Here is a 26,820-nt window from a genome sequence, read left to right as displayed (position 1 = left end):
TTGGCGAATTACCTGAACATCATGATAGCGTGACTAAATTCAGTGGGGGGAGAATGTAGGGTTCTCAGTAATATTAACTGTAGTGTTAACTGTTAATAATGAAATGGCTTCTCTGTAATGTTAACTGATGAGGTAATGTTCTTGGTAGCTGAAATATTTGGGTTATAATTATAGATAACAGGGAACTAACCAATAGAAGTCATGATATTCTATCTGTATGTGTGGGAACCTGGGAGATTAGCGAGGATAGGCGAAGAGGAAGGACGTGCAAGAAACACTCTGGTAGGCCACCGTGGTTGGTCCCAGTCCAAGGGTCGTGGAGTCTGGAAGAAATCAAATGGTGGACCAAGGATATTGCGTGAGCTCCAATGCTGTGCACGAACTCTATAATCTCTATTCTTGGCGCCTTTTTATTTTATATTTTTGTTTCTCTACTAACCCACAGTCCCAGTACAATTTATAAAGTGCAATCGTTTAAATGTACATTGTGTACTGACTGATATTTTACATTGTGGGTTTGTGCCGGTGTGCACATACAGCATCTACACAAACATGAGACAGTCTAGCGGACAGACGACAGTCTCCCCTAGACAAATGTGGTTTGATAGAGTTGAGTGTTACACTTTGCTTCAGTATTCACTACAGAAAAGGATCTTGGTGATTGTAGAGATGACTTACAGTGGACTGAAAAGCTTGAACATAGAGAAAAAGGATGTGCTGGAGATTTTGGAAAGCATCAAGTTGGATAAGACACCGGGACCAGACGAGATATGCCCCAGGCTACTGTGAGAGGTGAGGGAGGAGATTACTGAGCTTCTGGTAATAATCTTTGCATCATTAATGTGGGCGGGAGAGGTCCCAGAAGATTGGAGGGTTGCAGATGCTGTTCCCTTATGCAAGAAAGGGAGTAGAGAAATCCCAGTAAATTGTAGAGCAGTGAGTCTGACTTCAGTGGTTGGTAATTTGATGGAGAAGATCCTGAGAGGCACGATTTATGAACATTTGGAGAGGTATAATATGATTAGGAATAGTCAGCATGGCCATGTCAAAGGCAGGTCGTGCCATACGAGCCTGACTGAACTTATTGACTAAACACATTGATGAAGGTAGAGCAGTAGATGTAGTGTATATGGATTTCAGCAGAGCATTTGACAAGGTACCCCGTGCAAAGCGTATTGAGAAAGTAAAGAGGCATGGGATCCAAGGGGACATTGCTTTGTGGATCCAGAACTGGCTTGCCCACAGAAGGCAGAGAGTGGTTGTAGACAGGTCATATTCTGCATGGAGGTCAGTCACTAGTGGTGTGCCTCAGGGATCTGTTCTGGGACCCCTTCTCTTTGTGATTTTTATAAATGACCTGGATGAGGAAGTGGAGGGATGGGTTTAGTAAATTTATTGATAACACGAAGGGTGGGGGAGTTGTGGATAGTGTGGAGGGCTGACAGATGTTAAAGCTGGATTTCATAGAAACATAGAAAACCTACAGCATAATACAGGCCCTTTGGCCCACAATGCTGTGCCGAACACGCACTTACTTCAGAAATTACCTCGAGTTACCCATAGCCCTCTATTTTTCTAAGCTCCATGAACCTATCCAGGAGTCTCTTAAAAGACCCTATCGTATCTGGCTCCACCACCATCGCCAACAGCCCATTCTATGCACTCACCAATCTGTGTAAAAACCTTACCCCTAACATCTCCTCTGTAACTACTTCCAAGCGCCTTAAAACTGTACCCTCTCGTGCTAGCCATTTCAGCCCTGTGAAAAAGCCTCCATCCACACAATCAATGCCTCTCATCATCTTGTACACCTCTATCAGGTCACCTCTCATCCTCTGCCGCTCCAAGGAGAAAAGGCTGAGTTGACTCAACCTATTCTCATAAGGCATGCTCCCCAATCCAGGCAATATCCTTGTAAATCTCCTCTGCACTCTTTCTAATAGTTTCCAAATCCTTCTTGTAGTGAAGTGACCAGAAATGAGCACAGTACTCCAAGTGGGGTCTGACCAGGGTCCTATATAGCTGTAAAATTACCTCTCAGCTCTTAAACTCAATCCCACAGTTGATGAAGGCCAATGCACCGTATGTCTTCTTAACCACAGAGTCAACCTGCGCAGCAGTTTTGAGTGTCCTATGGACTTGGACACCAAGATTCCTCTGATCCTCCACACTGCCAAGAGTATTACATTAATACTATATTCTGCCATCATATTTGACCTACCCTGGTCAGACCCCACTTGGAATACTGTGCTCTTGGAAGACAGGTTCATCATTTGTTGAAAGTGTCATTACAGGTAGGTAGGGTTTTAAAGAAAGCTCTTGGCACATTGGCCTTTATAAATCAAATGTATTGTGTACAGGAGATGGGATGTTATGTTGAAGTTGTACAAGATGTTAGGCCAGTTTTGTCACATACCTACAGGAAAGATGCAAATAAGGTTGAAAGAGTAAAAAGAAAATGTACAAGGATGTTGTGGGGCCTGGAGGACCTGAGTTGTAGGTTAGGACTTTATTCCTTGAAACATAGAAGATTGAGAGGATATTTAATAAAGGTATACAATTGAGGGGTAAGTTTTTCACACAGAGTGGTGGGTGTATAGAATGCACTGCCAGCGATGGTGCTGGAGGTGGATACAATAGGGTCTTTTAGAGACTCTGAGGTACATAGAGCTTAGAAAAATAGAGGGCTGTGAAGTAGTGTTATTTAGGCAGTTTCTAGAGTAGATTACATGGTCAGCACAACATTATGGGCCGCAGGGCTTATAATGTGCTGTAGATTTCTGTTTTATGTTCTACCCTGATGTTAAGTCCCTGATTGGAACACTAATACTCGGCAGCAAACCAAGAAGTACGAGATCAGTCTCAGCTAGTGTCCCCTTGCAATTAAAAACCCAATTATGATGATGAGAATGAGATATTAGAGGAGGGAACCGTAGCTGGTATCCAGGAAGGAATGCTTTCAAGGTGAGAAAGATGCTCTCTGCAATGAGCAACCCAATATGTTTGACACAAAGATGTGGGGATGGAATTAGGGAAGAACTCAGCCAACATGAAATACACCAAAATGAGAGACAATTGACAATTTTTTTTGTGGAAAAAGTGATTAAAATGTTTTAATTTTCTCCAAATTCTATTCTCCAAAAAGAAGAAAAATGCAATAAAAAGGGAGAGCAGAATCAAAATAGAGGAAAACATTTTGGAACTTGCTGTTTTCAAGAAGGGAGGTAGCTGGATAGAAATGTAGGAGACTGTTTCTTGGGTTTTATTGATCGTCACCTACTGACAGTTTCCCTGGTTACGAGAGTGATCGTTGCCTATTAACAGTCTCCATGGTTACGGAGCTGCCTGTGCAGCTGCTGTTGTTGTGGGAACCACCACAGAATCTGCCTGTACAGCTGGGCTTTGATCTGTGAAATCAAAAAGACAAGATCAAGTTTTTAACAAACAAGATGTTAAAAAGGGGGGAAAAATAAAGCAATTCACCCATATGACTTACTTTTCAAAAATTCCAAGATTACCCCAATTGACTCACATTCACTGCACAATTAACAGGATCATCATTTAACCTCGCAACTCACTGCTACCATCAAGTGGTTGAGGACATCTGCAAAAAGCGATGTCTCAGAAGGGTGGTATCTGTCATTAAGGACCCCATCACCCAGAACATGCCCTGTTCTCATTACCATCATCAGGGAGGAGGTATAAGAGCCTGAAGGCACTCACTCAATATTTCAAGAACAGCTTCTTCCCCACTGCCATCAGTTTTCTGAATGGACAAAAAACCCATGATTACTACCTCACTTTTTAAAAAATATCTTATTGCACATATACATGAGATCGGTCTCAGCTACAGTGTCCTCTTTCAATTAAAAACTCAATTATGATGATGAATGAAATATCAGAAGAGGGATATATAGAAAAGTAGAAAAATTAGGCAGTATCTAGCAGTGGTTGATTGGGTGAGCCTTTTAGAAAGGAAATGAATGAATGACAAGTGGGAGTCCAGGGTCAGCGTTTTTTGTGCAGAAATCTTTTGAAATATTTTTCTAAACAAGAGCCCATGGTATTACAGGAAAAATACTCGCATGGATAAAGCATCGGCTGATTGGCTGGAGGAATAAAGGGATCCTTTTTGGATTGGCTGTTAGTGACTAGTATTCCACAGGGGTCTGTGTTGAGACCACTTCTTTTTACGTTATGTGCCAATGATTTGGATAATGTAATTGATGCTTTGTGGCCAAGTTTGCAGAGAATACGAAGATAGGTGGAGGGGCAGGTAATGCTGAGGAAGCAGAGACGTTGCAGAAAGACTTAGATTAGGAGAAAGGGCAAAGTGTCAGATGGAATACAGTGTCGGCAAGTGTATGGTCATGCACTCTGAAAGAAGGACTAATAACAGAGACTATTTTCTAAATGGGGAGAAAATTCAAAATTTGAGGTGCAAAGGGATATTGGAGTCTTCGTGCAGTAAGGATGTAATGCTCGGGCTTTATAAGGTACTGGCCAGACTGCACTTGGGAGTACTGAGAGCAGATTTGGGCCCTTACCTAAACGAAGTGCTGGCATTGGACAGGGTACAAAGGAGGATCATGAGAATTATACTGGGAATGAAAGGGTTAAACTATGAGAAGCATTTGATGGCTCTGGGATTGTACTCACTGGAGCTGGGAAGAATGGGAGAAAATCTCATTGAAACCTATTGAATATTGAAAGGTCTGGATAAAGTGGATATAGGAAGGATGTTTTCTATAGGACCAGACAGCATAGCCTCAGACTAGAGGATGTCAATTTATAATAGATGAGGAGGAATTTCTTTAGCCAGAAGGTTGTGAATCTGTGGAATTCATTGTTGTGGCTAAGTCATTGGGTATATTTAAAGTGGAATTTGATAGGTTCTTGATTAGTCAGGGTGTCAAAGGCTACAGGAGAATGGAATTGAGAGGGATAACAAGTCAGCGATGATGGAATCACAGAGCAGATGCAATGGGCCAAATGGCCTAATTTTGCTCCCATATCTTATGGCGACATTTATATCACTTGCCTCTGCATCGTTCCATGTAGTTTCTTATGTACCCTTGTAGTTCTTTCTACAACATTCATTACAATTGAAGAAGTATCTCTTACCTCTTTGGTCAATTTATTTATTATTAGTCTGTAGAACAAGGAGCTCGGACTATTCCATCAATTTCTTCAGGAGCCAAAACAATCTGGCAAGTCTCCTTCGAACGTGACCGATTTTTAATCAATGTACCAGAGAGAACATCCTTTCTGGATGCATCACAGCTTGGTACGGCAACTTCTCTGCAGGTGACCGCAAGAGTCGGCAGAGCTGTGGACATCACAGAAAGCAGCCTCCCCACCGTGGATCCTATATACACTTCTTACTGCCGCAGTAAAGCAGCCAGTACAATCAAGAACCCCATCCACCCCAGACATTCTCTCTTCCCCTGCCCCTTGTTGGGTAGAAAATACAAAAATTGGAAATCACACACCACCAGACCACCCACATAAAGGAGATTGCATCTGTCCTAAGACTATTAACTAGTTCCCTAGTATGATACGATGGACTCTGACCTCACAATATACCTCATGATTTTCTATCTGATTGTTTACTTGCACTTACACGTTGGTGGAAAAACTCAGTATGTCAGCCAGCATCTATGGTGAGGAATAAACAGTTGATGGTTTAGAATGAGACCCTTTATTGGAACTGAACAGGAAGGGGGGCAGGGGGATAGAAGCCAGAATAAGGTGGAGGGAGGGGAAGGGGGCCAAGCCAGCAGGTGTTCAAGTATAAAGTCAATTGTCATTCAACCTAGATGGGTATTCATGAATACAGACAAACAAAGCAATGTTACCTCCTGGGCCAAGGTGCAAAACAGTCCCAATAGTCACACACAGTTCAAGGCACATGTAACACATATATCAGGGAAATACAGTCACACACTAAAGAACAGTCTAAGACCGAGCCTATGAAGGTTGCAGTCAAATACTATACAGCTTGTCCTCTGCTGAACACTGGAGGAGGGACACCAACTTCAGCTTGGATGTCACACCACACTGCCTCAGCCACTCTGGTGGAGAGCACTAACTCCAACACCCCACTCCTGAGCAGCTGTAAACAGGCAACTCTACTGCCGTCCACCAATAAATCAGTGAATTGGACTTGCAGGGTTCTATATTAACAACGTCCAGGGTCTTGCGATCACAAGTGACTAAGATGATAACTTGCTATTAGACTGCATACCATCTTTGTACACCAACTCCTTTGACTGTGTTTCTAATGTGGGCAGTAGTACAATCCACACCATCCAGCTCCTTCTGTTTCTCTGCCAACAAACAACTCTCTGATTGGTATACCTGCAGTACCTTAAGTTCTTAATGTTCAGTAGGGTCTTACTACCATAAAAAATAATTTACAAATGGACAACTTTTTGGTTGACCCCATAGAAGTCACTGCAATTGAATGCTCTGCCACCTTACCGGAGGGGTGAAAGGTTGAAAAGGTAAAGGATCGGCAAAGAAGGATTCTGATAGGAGGGGAGAGTGGACCAGTGAAGAAATGAAAGGAGGTGGGACACCAGGGAAAGGTGACAGGCAGGTGAGAAGAGGTAAGAAGCGAACCAGAGTGGGAAATGGAAGAGGGAGGGGAGAAGGTAAAAAAAAATTACTGGAATTTAGGGAAATCTATGCTCATGACATCAGGTCAGAAGCTATCCAGATGTAAGATGGTAGCTGTGTGGAACGAGCTTCCAGAAGAAGTGGTAGAGGCAGGTTCGATATTGTCATTTAAAGTAAAATTGGATAGGTATATGGACAGGAAAGGAATGGAGGGTTATGGGCTGAGTGCAGGTCGGTGGGACTAGGTGAGAGTAAGCATTCGGCATGGACTAGAAGGGCCAAGATGGCCTGTTTCCGTGCTGTAATTGTTATATGGTTATATGGAACTGAGAGTGGCCTCATCATGATAGCAGAGGAGACCAACATGTTGGAATGGGAATTACAAAAGGCAAACACGAGGAAATCTGCAGATGCTGGAAATTCAAGCAACACACACAAAATGCTGGTGGAACATAGCAGGCAATGGGAATTAAAAAGGATGGTCACTGGGGCATCCTGCTTTTTGTAGATAGAGCAAAGGTGTTTGACAAAGTGGTCCCTCAATCGGCATTGGGTCTCACCAATGTAGTGGAGCCCTAACCTGGAACACTGGATATAGTCAATGAATTACAACTGAAGGACGGATAAACTGGCAAGGGAATCACAAAAGGAGAGATCACCTGTGGAAACTGGAGAATGGAGGGGAGGTAAAGATGTGTTTGGTGGTAGGGTCACATTAAAGATACCAGAAGTCATGGAGAATGATGTGTTGGATGCAGAGGCTCATGGGGTGGTAGGTGAGGCCAAGAGGAGCTCTATCTCTGTTAAAGCGGCAAGAAGATGGGTGAGTGCGGATGTTCGCGAAATGCTGTGGTGATGGCAGCAATGGCGGAGGAAGTGAAACTCTGTTTTTTGATGGAAGACACCTAGAATGCTCTGGAAAGGAAAGCATCATCCTGGGAACAGATGGGGTTGGAACAAAGGAACTGAGAAAATAATTTATTTATTTATCAACCATTGTTATTATTTTTATTTATTTAGTTAGTTAGTTATATTTATGTACTTTTTCACAAGAGATGGTGTAGGCATCAGAAGATAATGAAGCATCACCAATGCAGTCATCAATGTAGCGCAGAAACAGTTGGGGGGCATCACCAAGGAAGGCTTGGAACATGGACTGTTATATATAGCCAACGAAAAGGCAGGCATAGATGGGGACCCTGTGGGTGTCCATGGGCTACACTTTGGGTTAGGTGAATGTGAGAGAGAGAGAGAGAGAGAAATCGAAAGAGAATTCCCTTCCCTCTTCTTCCATTCCTCACACTGGCTCCATTCTTACTCCATTATCCTTCACCTAGCTTTACATATCACCATCTAGTTTGTCCTTCTTACCCTCCCCCCACCTCTTCATTCTGGCTAGTTCTCCCTTGACCCAAAAAAAAACTGCTTATTCATTTCCAAAGATGCTGTCTGAGCTCCCCCAGAATTTTGTGTGTTTACTCTGGATGTGCATTATCTGCAGAATCTCCTGTGTTTATGTTTATCTGCACTGCACTTTGTCTGTAACTGTTACACTTTATTCTGCTTTACCTCAAGGCACTGTTGTAATGGATTGTATGAAAGCTGTGTACTATTTTCACTGCACCTTGGTGCATGTGATAATAATAAACTAGCTTACCAATTGATTAACCTCATCAATATTGGTTTACCTTCGATCATACAAAATTATTTAAGTAGTGTATAGCAAATAATACATACCAAACTCAAGAGAAAGTTTTGAAAAGTACTTACACATGCCATTGGTGGCAGCCGCTGCTCGTGGGCCCATCATGTTACCAAGTGATGGCGGAACTATACTTGGGTTTGGATGGGAAGGTGCTCCTGAGGACATATTTGGCTGGAGATTGGGCATCATACGGCCAGCCATTGGTTGTCCTGGCACCATTGCCCCCGCACCAGGCATCTGACCTACTGGAAGATGAAAGTCACAAAGTACATCAGCAGAATTTACAAAAGCTCTCAAAATACATATTCATCAAGTACTTTAAAACTCAGTCAATAGATATTACCAAATCTGATAGAAATTTTTGGACAAAAACAATGTGAAGTTTAACATGTGCACCTCTCATAATTCCCATTTAGTTACAATGCAGGAAGTGACTGTTCTGACAATGAGAAAACCCATTGTTTCTATTTCACGTATTTCCCTACAACCTGTTCTCCTACATTCCAGGGACAGAGGATCAGAGAATGTTGAATCTTTGTGGGTGGAGTTAAGAAACAGCAAGGGTAAAAAAAAATTACGAGAATTATATATAGGCCTCCAAATAGTAGCCAAGATGTGGGGTTGAGATTGCAAAGGGAGCTGTAAAAGACATGTAATATGGGTAATGACACAATGGTTATGGGGGACTCTAATATGCAATAGGATTGGGAAAACCAGGTTGGAGCCAGATCACAAGAGAGGGAATTTGTTAAATGCCTATAAGATGACTTTTTAGAGCAACATATGCTTGAGCCTACTTGGGGAATAGCCATCTTAGATTGGGTGTTGTCCCAGGTCTTATTAGGGAGCTTAATGTAAAGGAACCCTTAGAAGGCAGTGATCATAATATGACTGAATTCATAATGCATTTTGAGAGGGAGAAGCACAAGTCACGTACATTAGTATCGCAATGAAATAAAGGGAATTACAGAGGCATGAGAGAGGAGCTTACCAAGGTGGATTGGAGGAGGATACTAGTGGGGATGATGGCAGAGTAGAGATGGCTGAAGATTCTGGGAATAGTTCACAAGGCACAGGATGGATAAGTTCCACAGAGGAAGAAGTTCTCAAATGCAGGAGTAGGCAACCGTGAGTGACAAGGTAGTTAAAGATGGCATAAAAGCCAAGGAAAGGGCTGGTAGCAAAAGTGACTGGGAAGTTGGATGATTGGGAGGCTCTTAAAATCCAACAAAAGGCAACTTAAAAAGCTGTAAGGGTAAAAAAGAAATATGTAGGTAGACAAAGTGTGTGCAGGGGAACAATTTGGTTCCAATGATCATAACACCATTAGTTTCAACTTGATCATGGATAAAGATAGATCTGGTCCTTGAGTTGAGGTTCTAAACTGGAAAAAGGCCAAATTTGAAGAAATGAGAAAGAATCTAAAAAGCTTGGATTGGGACAGGTTGTTCTCTGGCAAGGATGTGACTGGTAAGTGGGAGGCCTTCAAAGCAAAAATTTTGAGAGTGCAGGTTTGTATGTTCCTGTCAGGATTAAAGGCAAAGTGAATAGGAATAAGGAACCTTGGTTCTCTAGGGATATTAGAACTCTGATAAAGAGACAGATGTATGACATGTATAGGAAACAGAGCAAATAAGGTGCTTGAGGAGTATAAAAAGCGCAAAAAAAATACTTAAGAAAGAAATCAGGAGGACTAAAAGACATGAGGTTGCTTTGGCAGTCAAGGTGAAGGATAATCCAAAGAGCTTCTACAGGTATATTAAGAGCAAAAGAATAGTAAGGGATAAAATTGGTCCTCTTGAAGATCAGAGTGGTCGGCTATGTATGGAACCAAAAGAAACGGGGGACACCTTAAATGGGTTTTTTGCATCTGTATTTACTAAGGAAACTGGCATGGAGTCAATGGAAATAAGACAAACAGGTAGTGTGGTCATGGAACCTATACAAATTGAAGAGGAAGAGATGCCTGCTGTCTTGAGGCAAATCAGAGTAGATAAATCCTCAGCACCTGACAGGGTATTACCTCAGACCTTGAAGGAGACTAATGTTGAAATTGCAGGGGCCCTGGCAGATATATTTAAAATGTCGGTGAGGTGCCGGAGGATTGGAGGATAGCTCACGTTGTTCCATTGTTTTCAAAAAAAGGCTCTAAAAGTAATCCGGGAAATTATATGCCGGTAAATTTGACGTCAATAATAGCTAAATTATTGGAAGGAGTACTAAGAGATAGGATCTACAAGTATTTGGATAGACAGGGACTTATTAGGGAGAGTCAACATGGCTTTGTGTGTGGTATGTCATGGTTAACCAATCTATTAAGAGTTTTTCGAGAAGGTTACCAGGAAAGTGGATGAAGGGAAGGCAGTGGATGTTATCTGCATGGACTTTAGTAAGGCCTTTGACAAGGTCCTACATGGGAGGTTAGTTAGGAAGATTCAGTCGTTAGGTATACATGGTGAGGTAGTTAACTGGATTAGACATTGGCTCAATGGGAGAAGCCAGAGAATGGTAGTGGATGATTGCTTCTCTGAGTGGAGGCCTGTGACTAGTCGTGTGCCACAGGAATCAGTGCTGGGTTCATTGTTATTTGTCATCCATATCAATGATCTGGATGATAATGTGGTAAATTGGATCAGCAAATTTGCTGATGGTACAAAGATTGAAGGTGTAGTGGACAGTGAGGAAGGTTTTCAAAGCTTGCAGAGGGATTTGGACCAGCTGGAAAAATGGGCTGACAAATGGCAGATGGAGTTTAATGCAGACAAGTGTGAGTGAGGTATTGCATTTTGGAAGGACAAACCAAGGTAGAACATGCAAGGTAAATGGTAGGGCACTGAGGAGTGCAGTAGAACAGAGGGATCTGGGAGTACAGATACATAATTCCCTAAAAGTGGTGTCACAAGTAGATAGGGTTGTAAAGAGAGCGTTTGGTACACTGGCCTTTATAAATCAAAGTATTGAGTATAAGAGTTGGAATGTAATGGTGAAGTTGTATAAGACACTGGTGAGGCCAAATTTGGAGTATTGTGAGCAGTTTTGGTCACCTAATTACAGGAAGGATATTAATAAGGTTGAAAGAGTGCAGAGAAGGTTTACAAGGATATTGCCGAGTCTTGAGAAACTGAGTTACAGAGAAAGGTTGAATAGGTTAGGACTTTATTCCCTGGAGCATAGAAGAATGAGGGGAGATTTGATAGTGGTATATAAAATTATGACAGGTATAGATAGAGTGAATGCAAGCAGGCTTTTTCCACTGAGGCTAGGGGAGATAAAAGCCAGAGGACATGGGTTAAGGGTGAAGGGGGAAAGTTTAAAGTGAAGGGGGGAAAGTTTAAGAGAACATTGGGGGGGGTTTCTTCACACAGAGAGTGCTGCCAGATGAAGTGGTAAAATGCGGGCTCACTTTTAACATTTAAGAGAAACTTGGACAGGTACATGGATGAGAGGGGTATGGAGGGGTAAGGTCCAGTTGCAAGTCCGTGGATCTAGACAGCAAAATAGTTCAGCACAGCCAAGTAGGGCTGAAGGGCCTGCTTCTGCGCTGTAATGTTCTGTGGTTCTATGGTTCTAGTGCTGAGGAAGCAATGCGATTGCAGGTCTTAGACAAATTGGAAGAATGGACAAAGAAGTGGCATATGGAATACTATGTTGGGAAATACGTTAATGCATTTTGGTAAAAGGAACAACAGTGTGGACTGTTATCTAATTGGGGAGAAGGTTCAAACATCAGAGGTGCAGAATGACTTGGATGTCTGACTGCAAGGTTCCCAGAAAGTTAATTTACAGATTGAGTCTGTGGTAAAGGCAGCAAATGCAATGTTGGCTTTTATTTCAAGAGGAATAGAATATAAAAGGAGGGAGATAATGCTAAGCCTTTATAAAACACTAGTCAGGCAGCACTTGGAGTATTGTCAATAGTTCTGGGCCCCATATCTCAGAAAGGATGTGTTAATTATTGGAGAGTCCAGTGGAGGTTCATGTGGATCATTCTGGGAATGAAAGGGTTAACATGAGCAGCGTTTGCCAGATTTGTGCTTGTATTCACTGGAATTTAGAAGAATGTGAGAGGATCTCATTGAAGCCTACCAAAACGCTGAAAGGACTAAATTGGGTGGATGTGGAAAGGACATTTCGTATGGTGGGGGAATCCAGAACTAGAGGGCACAAATTGAGGGATGACCTTTTATAACAGAAGTAAGGAGGGTTTTTTTAAGCCAGAGAGCAGGGAATCAGTGGAATGCTCTATCACAGACTGTGGTGGAGGCCAAGTCTGTGGGTATATTTAATCACTTCCTGATCAGTTAAGGCATCAAAGGATATGGTGAGAAGGGAGGTGTATGGGATTGAGTGGGATATGGGATCAGCCATGACGGAATGGCGGAGCAGACTCAATGGGCTGAATGGCCTAATTCTGCTCCTATTCCTCATAGTCTTAGCCTAGTTCCATCACCTCTTCGCAATCTGCAAGGGTTGGCAGCACACTTCCAGCTGGCCTTGTTCAGCAAGAGACCAGAAGCACTAAAATCTTGCTCTGTGACAATGACACAGGCAAGGCATGTGTTGTATTAGATCAGAAAACTCATTTTTTGGACAGTAGTCTGGATTTTAGCCTGGGATTGCATTTCAAACCCTGATTAGAGAAGGGAGTGGAAATTTTGTGCCTTAGGTGCCACACCGCCATGTTCAGGAACAGTTATTACCCCTGAACAATCAGACTCCTGAACCAGTGTGGATAACTTCACCTGAAATAATTCAACAAACTACAGAAACACTTTCAAGGACTCAACAACACGTACTTTCAATATTTATTACTTATTTGTTATTATTTTGTGTTTTTCTTTTTTGTATTTACACAATTTGCCATTTTATGCATATGGGTTGCTTGTCCATCTTTCTTTTTGAGTAAATTCTCCATTGATTCCATTGCGTTTCTTTGTATTGACTGTGAATGCCCATAAGGAAATATATCTCAGGGCTTTTTAAAGTTGACATACGTGTACATTAATAACAACATTACTTTGAACAGTGAAATTGGAAGTATGTCCTTCAAACTGAAGCTGTAGAGTGCAGGGATCATTGCAAATCTAATCTAATGCTAGAAAGAGTTTGAGCAAAACCCATTTAGGGATCCCTAGTTTCTTTGATTTCCTTCCAGTTTTTTGATTTTGAAAATACAAGTTTAGCATCACCTAGTCACTGACAAATGGATTTATCCCGCTCAAGAGAAAGCAGTAGCTTTAGTCACATGGACATAGTTCCCAAGATTTAGCTACAGGATTTCTGCTTTGCAGTTTCCAATCTCCTCCATGTCACCTGCAGAGACTATGAATTACTCTACTCACCTCATTGCATAGTACCATAATTTTGGGGTACATACAATTTATGTTACCTATGGTGAGATACATCCTAGGATGTGCACCATCAGTGATGTAACCTGGGGTCATTGAGTGTTTCAACATCAGACACCTTCATCCAGGCGACCCAGCCAGGGTCAATCAGTCATTCGAGCAAAACAAAATGCTGCAGGAACTCAACAGGCCAGGCAGCATCTATGGGGAAAAAGGACACTCAGTGTTTTGGGCCAAAACCTTTTGGCAGGACTGAAGAAAAAAAGCTGAGGAATAGATTTGAAAGGTGGGGGGAGGGGAGAGAGAAATGGTAGGTTATAGGTGAAACTTGGGGGGGGGGAGATGAAGCAAAATGCTAGAAAGTTGATCAGTGAGAGACAGAAGGCCATGGAGGAAAGGAAAAGGAGGGATAGGGGTTAAGAGGGAGATGGAGCACCAGAAGAAGGTGATGGGAGGGCAAGGAGATAACATGAGAGGGAAAACGTGAAATGGGTGGGGGGGGGGGGAGGCATTACTGGAAGTTTGAGAAATGGATGTTCATGCCATCAGGTTGGAGGCTACCCAAATGAATTATAAAGCATTGTTCCTCCTACCTAAGTGGGCTTATCCCAACAGTGGAGGAGGCCATAGATGGGAATACTGGAATCGGAAATAGAACTAAAATAATGGTCACTAGGAGATCCAACTCGATCTGGTGGACAGAGCATAGATGCTTGGCAAAGCAGTCTCCCAATCTGCATCAGGTCTCACCAATATACAAGAGGCCACGCCAGGAGCACCAAACACAGAATATGACCCCAACAGACTCACATGTGAAGTGTCGCCTCACCTGGAAGAACTGTTTGGGGCCCTGAATGGTAATGAGTGAGGAGGTGCAGGGGCAAGTGTAGCATGTCAAGTCAAGTCGTCACTTTTATTGTCATTCTGACCATAACTGCTGGTACAGTACATAATAAAAATGAGACAACATTTTTCAGGACCATGGTGCTACATAAAACAGTACAAAAAAAACTACACTGAACTACATAAAAACATAGATAGATAGATAGATAGATAGATAGATAGATAGATACTTTATTCATCCCCATGGGGAAATTCAACTTTTTTTCCAATGTCCCATACACTTGTTGTAGCAAAACTAATTACATACAATACTTAACTCAGTAAAAAATATGATATGCATCTAAATCACTATCTCAAAAAGCATTAATAATAGCTTTTAAAAAGTTCTTAAGTCCTGGCGGTAGAATTGTAAAGCCTAATGGCATTGGGGAGTATTGACCTCTTCATCCTGTCTGAGGAGCATTGCATCGATAGTAACCTGTCGCTGAAACTGCTTCTCTGTCTCTGAATGGTGCTATGTAGAGGATGTTCAGAGTTATCCATAATTGACCGTAGCCTACTCAGCGCCCTTCGCTCAGCTACCGATGTTAAACTCTCCAGTACTTTGCCCACAACAGAGCCCGCCTTCCTTACCAGCTTATTAAAACGTGAGGCGTCCCTCTTCTTAATGCTTCCTCCCCAACACGCCACCACAAAGAAGAGGGCGCTCTCCACAACTGACCTATAGAACATCTTCAGCATCTCACTACAGACATTGAATGACGCCAACCTTCTTAGGAAGTACAGTCGACTCTGTGCCTTCCTGCACAAGGCATCTGTGTTGGCAGTCCAGTCTAGCTTCTCGTCTAACTGTACTCCCAGATACTTGTAGGTCTTAACCTGCTCCACACATTCTCCATTAATGATCACTGGCTCCATATGAGGCCTAGATCTCCTAAAGTCCACCACCATCTCCTTGGTCTTGGTGATATTGAGACGCAGGTAGTTTGAGTTGCACCATATCACAAAGTCCTGTATCAGTTTCCTATACTCCTCCTCCTGTCCATTCCTGACACACCCCACTATGGCCGTGTCATCAGCGAACTTCTGCACATGGCAGGACTCCGAGTTATATTGGAAGTCTGATGTGTACAGGGTGAACAGGACCGGAGAGAGATAAAAACTATACTAGACTATAGACCGACCCAGGACAGCATAAAGTGCACAAAACAGTGCACGCATTACAATAAATAATAAACAATAGACAATACACAATACATTGTGTACAGTTCTGGTCACCGAATTATAGGAAGGATGTCAACAAAATAGAGAGTACAGAGGAGATTTACTAGAATGTTACCTGGGTTTCAGCACCTAAGTTACAGGGAAAGGTTGAACAAGTTAGGTTTTTATTCTTCGGAGCATAGAAGGTTGAGGGGGGACTTGATAGAGGTATTTAAAATTATGAGAGGGGGATAGATAGAGTTGACATGGATAGGCTTTTTCCATTGAGAGTAGGGGAGATTCAAACAAGAGGACATGAGTTGAGAGTTAATGGGCAAAAGTTTAGGGCTAATACTAGGGGGAACTTCTTTACTCAGAGTGGTAGCTGTGTGGAACGAGCTTACAGTAGAAGTGGTAGAGGCATGTTCGATTTTGTTATTTTTAAAAAAATGGATAGGTATTATGGACAGGAAAGGAACGGAGGGTTATGGGCTGAGTGCAGGTAGGTGGGACTAGGTGAGAGTAAGCGTTCGGCACGGACTAGAAAGGCCGAGATGGCCTATTTCCATGCTGTAATTGTTACATGGTTATAATAGGCACAAGTAGAGGGCAGTAAGTTGGTGTCAGTCCAGGCTCTGGGTATTGAGGAGTCTGATAGCTTGGGGGAAGAAACTGTTACATAGCCTGGTCATGAGAACCCGAATGCTTTAGTGCCTTTTCCCAGACAGCAGGAGGGAGAAAAGTTTGTATGAGTGGTGAGTGGGGTCCTTCATAATGCCATTTGCTTTGTGAATGCAGAGTGTAGTGGGCTTTCTTTGCTATGGAGCTGGTGTTGAGGGACCAGGTGAGATTCTCCGCCAGGTGAACACCAAGAAATTTGGTGCTCTTAACGATCTCTACCAAGGAGCCGTCGATGTTCAGCGGGGAGTGGTCGCTCCGTGCCCACCTGAAGTCAACAACCATCTCTTTTGTTTTGTTCACATTAAGAGACAGGTTGCTGGCTCTGCACCAGTCCGTTAGTTGCTGCACCTCCTCTCTCTATGCTGACTCGTCGTTCTTGCTGATGAGACCAACCACTGTCATGTCATCGGCGAACTTGATGATATGGTTAGAGTTGTGTGCTGCAGCACGGTCGTGAGTGAGTCAGTAGAGTGAAGAGCAGTGGACTGAGCACACAGCCCTGGGGGGACCCCATACTCAGTGTGATCGTGTTGGAGATGCTTTGTCTGATCCGGACTGACTGAGGTCTCCCAGTCAAGAAGTCTAGTATCCAGTTGCAGGGGCGTTCAGGCCCAGTAAGTAGGCTCAGCTTTCCAATCAGTTTCTGAGGGATGATTGTGTTGAATGCTGAACTGAAGTCTATGAACAACATTCGAATGTGTCTTTTTTGTCCAGGTGGGTTAGGGCCAGGTGAAGGGTGATGGCAATGGCATCGTCTGTTGAACGGTTCAGATGTTACGTAAACTGCAGGGGGTCCTGTGAGGGGAACAGCAGAGTCTTGATGTGCCACATGACGAGCCTCTTGAAACTCTTCACAATGATGGACGTGAGTGCAACTGGACAGTAGTCATTGAGGCATGACACTGAAGACTTCTTTGAACGGGGACGATGGTGGCGGCCTTGCTTGTTCCACTTGCAAGGATAAATGCAAGAAGGGAGATCAGTGGGGAGGGACGAATGGATAAGAGAGTCGTGTAAGGAGTGATCTCTGCGGAAAGCAGAAAGTGGAGGTGAGGGAAAGATGTGTTTGGTGGTGGAATTCCTGTTGGAGGTGGCAGAAGTTTTGGAGAATTATGTGCTGGATGTAGAGGCTGATGGGGTGGTAGGTGAGGACAAGAGGAACATTATCCCTGGTAGGGTGGTGGAAAGATGGGAAAGAGCAGATGTGCTTAAAATGGAAGAAATGCAGTTGACAATAGACAATAGGTGCAGAAGTAGACCATTTGGCCCTTCAAGCCTGCACTGCCAAAGTTGAGGGCAGCATTGATAGTGGAGGAAGGGAAGCCACTTTCTTTGAAAAAAAGAGGACATCTCCTTTGTTCTAGAATGAAAAGCCTCACCCCAAGAACAGATGCACTGGAGGTGGAGGAATTGAGAAAAGGGAATGATGTTTTTTTTTTACAAGTAACAGGGTGGGATGAGGTATAGTCCAGGTTGCTGTGAGAGTCTGTTGGTTTATAATAGACATTGGTAGATAAGCTGCCTCTGGAAATAGAGACAGTGAGATCGAGAAAAGGAAGGGAAGTGTTGGAAATGGACCAAGTGAATTTGAGGATAGGGTGGAAGTTGGAGGCAAAGAGGATGAAATTGACGAGTTCAGCATGAGTGCAAGAAGCAGAATCAATGCAGTTGTTGATATAGTGTAGGAAAAGTGTGGGATGGTCACCAGTGTAGGCTTGGAACATAGACTATTTCAGGAAGCCGACAAACAGGCATAGCTGGGACCCATGTGAGTGCTCATGGCTACCCCTTTTGTTTGAAGTAAGTGGGAGGACCCAAAGTTGAAATTAGAGTGAAGGGAAGAGTGGAGGAGAGTGGTAGTTGGGGGGGGGGGGGGCGGAAGCTGGTTGGGCCAGAAAGAAACTGAGCGCTTTGGGCTTTGGGGGATGGAGGTTTATAAGTACTGGACATCCATAGTAAAAATAAGATGGAGGCCAGGGAACCTGAAATCCTTAAAAAGATCCCAGAACGTGTGAGGTGTCACAGATGTAGGTGGGAAGGGACTAAACCAGAGGGGATAAAACAGAGTCGAGGTATGCAAATAAGAGTTCAGTGGGGCAGGAACAAGCTGAAACAATGGGTCTACTTGGACAAGTAAGTTTCTGGATTTTAACCGATTATAGTCTTAACATTGGTCTCTGAGACAGAGATCACAGGATCATTAGGTGCAGCAGGGATCTTCACAGCTGTAGTTATATTCTCCCTTTTGAAGCAGGCATAGAAGGTGTTGCGTTCATCTGGTAGTGAAGCATCACTGCCATTCATGCTATTGGGTTTTGCTTTGTAGGAAGTAGTGTCCTGCAAACCCTGCCAGAGTTATCATGCATCCAATGTCGCCTCCAACCTTGTTCGAAATTCTCTTCACCATAAGATCATAAGATATAGGAGAAGTAGGCCATTCTGCCCATTGAGTCTGCTCTGCCATTCAATCATGGGCTGATCCAATTCTTCCAGTCATCCCCACTCCCCTGCCTTCTCCCCATATTGATGCCCTGGCTAATCAAGAACCTTGGCCAGTTCCCCTCTCATGCCATTGTAATTTCCTTTATTCCACTGAAATACCAACACATTGGAATAACCGTCCACAAATCATACCTGGTTTTCTGGTACAGGCCTGGGTCACCAGACTTGAACATCACAGATTTAGCCTTCAGCCGACAACATACCTCCTGGTTCATCAACGGCTTTTGGTTTATGAATGTACAGCAAGTCTTTGTAGGCACACACTTATCCACACAGGGTTTAATGATGTCGGTAACAACTGTAGCATACTCATCCAGCTTTGAAGATGAATCCCTGAATACAGTCCAGTCCACTGATTCAAAGCAGTCCTGTAGGCGCCTCTGTGCTTCCCTGGTCCATACCTTCTTGGTCCTCACTATTGGTGATGCAGTCTTCAGTCTCTGCCTATACTCAGGGAGTATAAGTACAACCAGATGATCAGAGTTTCCAAAGTGAGGGCGTGGAATAGTACGGTAGGCATTCTTGATGGTGGTGTAGCAGTGGACCAGTGTGTTGTTTCCTTTAGTATTGCAAGTGTTCGGTTAATGATAGTTGCTTAGTGACTTTTTTCATATTGGTCTGGTTTGAAATCTCCCAAAATGATGGTGAAGGCATTTGGATGCGCTGTTTTGTGCGTGTTGATCCCATTGCTCAGATCATCTAAAACCTGACTGATATTAGCCTGAGGTGGAATGTATACTGCTACCAAACTGACCCTGGAGAACTCCCGTGGCAAGTAAGTAGGATGGCACTTAACTGCTAGATATTCCATGTCTGGTGAGTAGAACTGGGACAGCACTGATATACTTGTGCACTAAGAAGAGCTGATCATGAGGCACACTTCTCCACCTCTGCTTTTTAGGGATTCTATAGATCTATCCTGACAGTGTTTAGCAAACCAGTTGATCTGAATTGCTGCATCCGGTACGGAAAGGGTTAACCAGGATTCTGTGAAACAAAGGACACACATAGTTCTAATGTCCCTCTGATTCAGCACCCTAACTTTGAGATCATTCATTTTGTTCACCAGAGACTGCACGTTTGGCAGCACGGTAGTTGGTATTGCGAGTTTAAAACCCTGCTTCCTTAAATGCACTTGTATCTCCAATCTACACCCGCGCTTCCTCTGTGGGATCCTACACTTCCATTTACAATCAGTTTTAGCAGTTTTATATCCTCAAAGAACTCCAGTAAGTTTGTTAAACAGGACCTGCCTTTGCTAAATCCATGCTGCGTCTGCCTGATGGATCTGTTTCTTTCCAAATGCCTCGCTATTTCTTCTTTAATGATAGCTTCAAGCATTTTCCCAACTACAGATGTTAAACTAACTGGCCTATAGGTACCACACACAAAATGCTGGTGGAACGCAGCAGGCCAGGTAGCATCTATAGGAAGAAGCACTGTTGACATTTTGGGCCGAGGCCCTTCGTCGGGACCTGACGAAGTCCAGTGTTGTTGCTTGAATTTCCAGCATCTGCAGATTTCCTTGTGTTAGCCTATAGGTACCTTCTTTTTGCCTACATCCTTTTTTTTTGAACAGTGGTGTGACATTCACCGTCTTCCAAACTGCAGGGACCTGCCCTGAGTCACCAAAGCCTCTACCATAACTTCTGCCATTTCTTTCAGTACCCTGGGATGCGTTCCATCAGGACTTATCTACCTGCAGGCTCACAAGGGTAAGAAGAGGTATAGTCAATACAGCTATGGGAGTTAAGACCATAAGGTACAGGAGCAGAATTAGGCCATTTTGCCCATCGAGTTGGTAAGTTTATAAAAGATATCAGTAGACAGTTTGTCTACCGAGATATCGAGAAAGGTGAGAGAGGTGTCAGAAATGGACCAAGTGAATTTAAGGGCAGGATGGAAGTTGGAGGCAAAGTTGATGATATTGACAAGCTCAGCGTGGGTGCATGAAGCAACATCAATGTAGCACAGAAATTGTTGGGGAGGTTACCAGTGAAAGCTTAAAACATGGACTGTGCCATGTAGCTAACGAAATGCCAGACATAGCTGGGACTCATGCAGGTGCCCATAATGGCTAGTTGAGTTTAGAGAAAATGGGAGGAGCTGAAAGAGAAACTGTTGAGCGTGAGGACCCATTCCACCAGACAGAGCAGGGTAGTGGGTCAGGTCTGCTGCCGTTATAATTAGTTTATTTTTTTCTCTTGTAAACGCTGTTTGTACGATGTTCTGTGCCTGTGATACTCCCGTGACTAAGTTTATCATTGCACCCGAGGAAATTACAATAAACGCGACTACACAAGCACTTGCACCAACATGACAGGAGTACTGACCGAGCTGTTGCTGCATCTGATGGTGCATCATTGGGTATGGAGGTGGAGGTACTGCTGCTTGTTGCATCACACCCATCGAGCTCAGTTGTTGCATACCAGGGGCAGAGGGGTTGTTTTGTGAATGCTGCTGCTCAAGCTGTTGTCGGGCTCTCATTTCAGCATACTTCAGCTGCTCCATGTGGAAGGCCTGTCGTTCCGTGAGAAGTTGCTGTCGCTGCTGTTCCAGCTACATCAGGAAAATCATACAGCAAATGAGGATGGAAACAAATAGTCCCACAAAAGCAATTTTCAAAAGCTTAATTCCACCTGATAGCCCAAGTAGCCTTAGTTTTCTAAAACGGCTTCATTTGGTGTAAACGCAACTGGTTAAGTTTATTGTTTATTGAAATTAACAAGAGGCAATGCATATAGATAGATAGATAGATAGATACTTTATTCATCCCCATGGGGAAATTCAACTTTTTTCCAATGTCCCATACACTTGTTGTAGCAAAACTAATTACATACAATACTTAACTCAGTAAAAAAATATGATATGCATCTAAATCACTATCTCAAAAAGCATTAATAATAGCTTTTAAAAAGTTCTTAAGTCCTGGCGGTAGAATTGTAAAGCCTTTCAGTGAGGTCTATGTTCAAGATTTATAAGCAGAGCTTAATGCCAATTTTCTCTGAATTGGACTGTCCAAGTCAGGGCTGAATAATTAGAGCTACTTTTAATCAGTAGGGAGATCAAAATTACATAGGCAGAGTTTCACCGCAGTTTTTTCTGAGTTGAGGAGCAACCAATCATTAGGAAGGGCCAATAAGAATAATTAAAGTGCAAGCAGATTTTCCATTCATTTTGAGTTTGTCAGCATTTAGAGTGGCTTTAGCTCATTGGGTTCAGGCAAGATCAAGTGTTGTGAGATATTAGGGTTAGGGTTGGCATGATTAACTTATTATTATTTAATTATTTATGGTTTTATATTGCTATATTTCTACACTATTCTTGGTTGGTGCGGCTGTAACGAAACCAAATTTCCCTCGGGATCAGTAAAGTATGTCTGTATGTCTGTATATTGTCTTGAAAGTTGCGCTCTGTCCATATTTCTTCATTCCTCACCTGTTGGGCATAGCAGATTAGTGAGAATGGCTCCAGGGGCAGTGTTTTGTGCCCTGTGTGGGATGGGGGGGGGGGGGGGGAGTCTGGGAGATTGGAGGTCTCCCAGATAAACACATCTGCATCAGGTGCACCAAGCTGCAGCTCCTGAGAGAACATGTGAGTGGGAAGTTGAATAATTAGGAAGCTTTTACAATCCAACAAAAGGCAACTAAAAAAAGTTATAAGAAGGGATATTATGAAATAGGAGGGAAGACTAGACAATAATATAAAGCAAGATACCAAAACTATTTTTCAGTTATATAAAGAGTAAAAGAGAGGTGAGAGTTGATATTGGACCACTGGAAAATGATGCTGGTGAGATAGTATTGCGGGACAAAGAAATGGCAGATGAAATTAATGGGTACTTTGCATCAATCTTCACTGTGGAAGAGACTAGCAGGGTGGCAGAAGTCTGTGAGTGTCAGGGAGCAGGTGTGAGTGCCATTGCAATTCAAAAGTGCAAGACAAACTCAAAGGTCTAAGGTGGGTAAGTCACCTTGCCCAGATAGACTACATCCCAGAGTCCTGAAAGAGGTTGCTGAAGAGATAACATATGCATTGGTCATGATCTTTCAACAATCACTTGATGGTCCTGAAGGACTGGAAGATTGAAAATGTCACTCTTTAAGAAGGGAGGAAAGCAAAAGAAACAAAATTATAGGCTAGTTAGCCTAAGCTCAGTGGTTGGGAAAGTGTTGGGAGTTTATTATTCAGGATGAGATTGAGGTACTTGAAGACGAATGATAAAATAAGTCAGCCTGGTTTCTGTGAAGCGAAATCTTGCCTGACAAATCTGTTCAGAGTTCTTCAAGAAAGTAACAAGCAGGGTGGAGAAAAGACAAGCATTTACATGGATTTTCAGAAGGCATTTGATAAGGTGCCACACATGAGGCTGCTTAACAAGATAAAATCTTATGGCATTACAGGAAATATACTGGTATGGATGGTGAAATACCTGACAGGCAGGAAGCAGCGAGTGGGATAAAAGGGGCCTTTTCTGGTTGGCTGCCGGTGATTAGTGGCGTTTCTCAGGGGTCAGTATTAGGACCGCTGCTTTTAACATTGTTTGTCAATGATTCAGATAATGGAATTGATGGCTTTGTGGCAAAGTTTGTGGATGATATGACAATAGGTAGAAGGGTAGGTAGTGCTGAGGAAGCAAAGCGATTGCAGTAGGACTTAGGCAAATTGGAAGAATGGACAAAAAATGTGGCAAACAGAATACAGTGTTGGGAAATAAATGGTAATGCATTTTGGTAAAAAGAACTATTTAAATGGGGAGAAGGTTCAAACATCAGAGGTGCAGAACGACTTGGGAGTCCAAGTGCAAGACTCCCAGAAGGTTAATTGACAGGTTGAGTCTGTCATAAAGGTGGCAGATGCAATGCTGGCACTTATCTCAAGGGCAATAAAATATAAAAGCAAGGAGATAATGCTGAGGCTTTATAAGACACCAGTCAGGCACCACTTGGGAGTATTGTCAGTGTTGGGCCCCATATCTCAGAAAGGATGTGTTATCATTGGACAGTCCAGAAAAGGTTCACGAGGATGATTCTGAGAAAGAAGAGGTTCATATGAACATATGAGGAACATTTGGTAGCTTTGGGCTTGTACTCATTGAAATTTAGAAGAATATGTGGGAATCTCATTGAAACTGCCCGAATGTTGAAAGGACTAGATAGGGTGGCTGTGGAAAGGATATTTCCTATGGTGGGGGTATCCAGAATTAGAGGGCACAGCCTCAAAATTGATGGGCGACCTTTTAGAAGAGAGGTAAGGAGGACTTTTTTTTAAGCCAGAGTGTAGTAAATCTGTGGAATGTTCTGCCACAGACTGCGGTGAGACCAAGTCCGTGGGTATTCTTAAGGCTGTCAGGGAGTCAAAGGATATGCTGTGAAGGCAGGTGTGTGGGGTCGAGTGGAATCCAGGATCAGCCATGATGGAATGTTCAAGCAGACAGACTCAAATGGGCTGAATGGCCTAATTCTGCTCCTATGTCTTACAGTCTTATATTAAGTATCTGGAGCAACAGCTTGATGACCTTTGACTCGTACAGAAGTACGAAGTGATAGACAGGAGCAATGGAAAGGTGGTTTACCCCAAGGTTTCAGGGGAAGCAGGGAAAATAAAGAGGCATAACCAGCACACCAATTGTGTGTTGGAGAGCTGGGAAAGTTCAGGCATAAAAGGAAGACACTGCCTAGAGGAGTGACCACTGACAGAGTGGTCTGAGTCAGAGTTGTAGGGCTTTGGTGAGGTAAGTGGATAATTGGGCTTTGTTTTCTCCTTGCATTTTCTGAGGATTAGAAAGCATGCCTATAGGGTTAGTGCTTTGCTCTGGGTGTCAGATGTGGGAATCTTCCACTTTCTCAGATAGTCACATTTGCACCTGGTGCACCGAGATGCAGCTCCTGACAGAGTATGTCAGGGAGCTGGAGCTACAGCTTGATGACCTACAGCTTATTAGGGAAAGTGAGCAGGAGATATATAGGAGCTACAGGGAGTTAGTCACACAGAGGCTGCAGAAGTTAGACAAGTGGATGACTGACAGGGAAGGGAAGGGAAGGGAAGGAAGAGCTCAGATAGCAGAGAGCATCCCTGTGGCTATCCCCCCTCAGTAACTGTTATCTGGTTTTGGATACTTTTAGGTGGGGGTGACCTGACAGAGGATGATCATGGTGATTGGGTCTATGGCACTGAGCCTAGTCCGTGATGCAAAAGGGAGAGAAGATGAGGAATGCGGTAGTTATAGTGAGGGAACAGACAGGAGGTTCTTGTCATGGATTGGGTGCAAAGTATTCTGAAGGGAGAGGGTGAACACTGTGATGAGAAAACCGAGGTTGAGATGGGGTCCAGAGTTGACCCTATGAACTGTGCTGCTATTGAGATAGAGAGGGGGGAGGCGTCCATGTGCAGATGTGAGAGAGAGAGAGGGAGAGACATGGTTTAATGTTATGGATCCTCGGCGGATTGTTACCTTTGCTCCAGGGACACTTTGATTGCGTGTTAAAATTCCTGCAGAGACAGAAAGGCGGAGCCAGTTTGATGGACAGCCAGTGTCCAGCAAGTGGAGATATAAAGCAGGTCTGCTAAGACCCAGGCAGACACACCACGGGACACTGAAAGAGCGTTGTGCACCCACGTGAAGGTGGGGGTTTGGAGGATCGATTCGGGGAAATCGATCAGTGGCTCACAGTGTGAGAAGGTGTGACCGGTGGGGAACTGTTTGTGTATCCACCCTCGCCTGGGTGACAGGTCCACCACTGAAGAGCAGTCGTACGTGATATGGTCATAGTCAGTGACCGACAGTGACGCTGTCGGTGCGGGCAGCGGAGCGGGAGTAAGGAGTGCTCGAGGTCGACAGACGACTGGAGATCGGAGGATCGGAGAATCAGCCGTTGTAGGGAGGCCGACACCGTCGGACCTACCTGGACAGTACCTGAGGAGGAAGGTAAAACTGTGCAGGCGTGGGTGACATCAGCGGTGAGCGCGGGGTTTAAAAAGAGGCCCACTTTTAGAAGCGGGCTGCGGAGTGCGTGGGAGCAGAGTGCTGGGCTTTGGCTCAGCGGGCTTCGGCGCAAGGGGACTTTGGTGAGAGGAAATCAGTGAGCCTGAGTACGTGCTTGCTGAGGTAAAAAAGGTAAGGTCGGTAGGTACTTTTTCATTTATTCTGGCTAATCTGGGATCAAGTAATGGGGGAGACAGTTAGAGCAGTGGTGTGTTCCGTATGCAGTATGTGGGAGGTCAGGGTCAACACAGTTGTCCCTGATGACCACACCTGCAAAAGGTGCATCCAGCTGCAGCTCCTATCAGACCGAGTTAGGGAATTGGAGCAGGAGCTGGATGAACTACGGATCATTCGGGAGGCAGAGGCAGAGATAGATAAGAGTTATCGGGAGGCAGTCACACTGAAAAGACAGGAGGTAGACAAATGGGTGACAGTCAAGAGAGGCAGGGTTCCCATCAACAATAAGTATACCGTTTTGGATACTGTTGGTGGGGATGACCTACCAGGAACAAGCTGCAGTGGTCCTGTCTCTGGCACTGAGGTTGGACCCTCGACTAGGAAGGGGAGGAGGGAAGAGAAGAGAGTGGTAGTGATAGGGGATTCTATAGTCAGGGGGGCGGATAGGAGATTTTGTGGGGAAGATCGGGAGTCTCGGATGGTATGTTGCCTCCCTGGTGCCGGGGTCCGGTACATCTCAGATCGGGTGCAGGTTATTCTCGAGAGGGAGGGCAAGAACCCAGATGTTGTGGTCCATGTAGGGACCAACGACGTGGGTAGGATGAGTGAGGGGGTCCTGCGTAGTGAGTTCAGGGAGTTAGGTGCGAAGCTGAAGGGCAGGACCTCCAGGGTAACAATCTCAGGATTGCTACCTGTGCCACGTGCGAGTGAGGCAAGGAACAGAAGGATTATATAGATTAATACGTGGCTGAGAG

General features: G+C 43.9%; 1 protein-coding gene across 4 annotated transcripts in view; it reads right to left on the bottom strand.

Moving 5' to 3' along the window:
- Positions 1 to 3,082: 3,082 nt before the first annotated feature.
- The window catches only part of smarcc1a (SWI/SNF related BAF chromatin remodeling complex subunit C1a), a 286,601-nt gene continuing 262,863 nt past the window's right edge, over positions 3,083 to 26,820 (bottom strand). For 3 of the 4 annotated variants that reach the window (XM_073069954.1, XM_073070033.1, XM_073070197.1), the window contains exons 26-28: positions 21,237 to 21,462; positions 8,392 to 8,571; positions 3,083 to 3,407 (exon numbers count right to left, since the gene is read on the bottom strand). In XM_073069954.1, the coding sequence (XP_072926055.1) occupies positions 3,334 to 3,407; positions 8,392 to 8,571; positions 21,237 to 21,462 (480 nt within the window). In that variant the 3' untranslated portion in view covers positions 3,083 to 3,333. The remainder of the gene's footprint in view (positions 3,408 to 8,391; positions 8,572 to 21,236; positions 21,463 to 26,820) is intronic. The other variant, XM_073070120.1, reaches the window with a different exon arrangement.

Source organism: Hemitrygon akajei, chromosome 1 (genome assembly GCF_048418815.1).
Source record: "Hemitrygon akajei chromosome 1, sHemAka1.3, whole genome shotgun sequence".
In the NCBI taxonomy this organism is placed as follows: Eukaryota; Metazoa; Chordata; class Chondrichthyes; order Myliobatiformes; family Dasyatidae; genus Hemitrygon; species Hemitrygon akajei.
The sequence above is the reverse complement of the archived record's forward strand: the minus strand, read 5'-3'. Positions and strand labels throughout refer to the sequence as shown.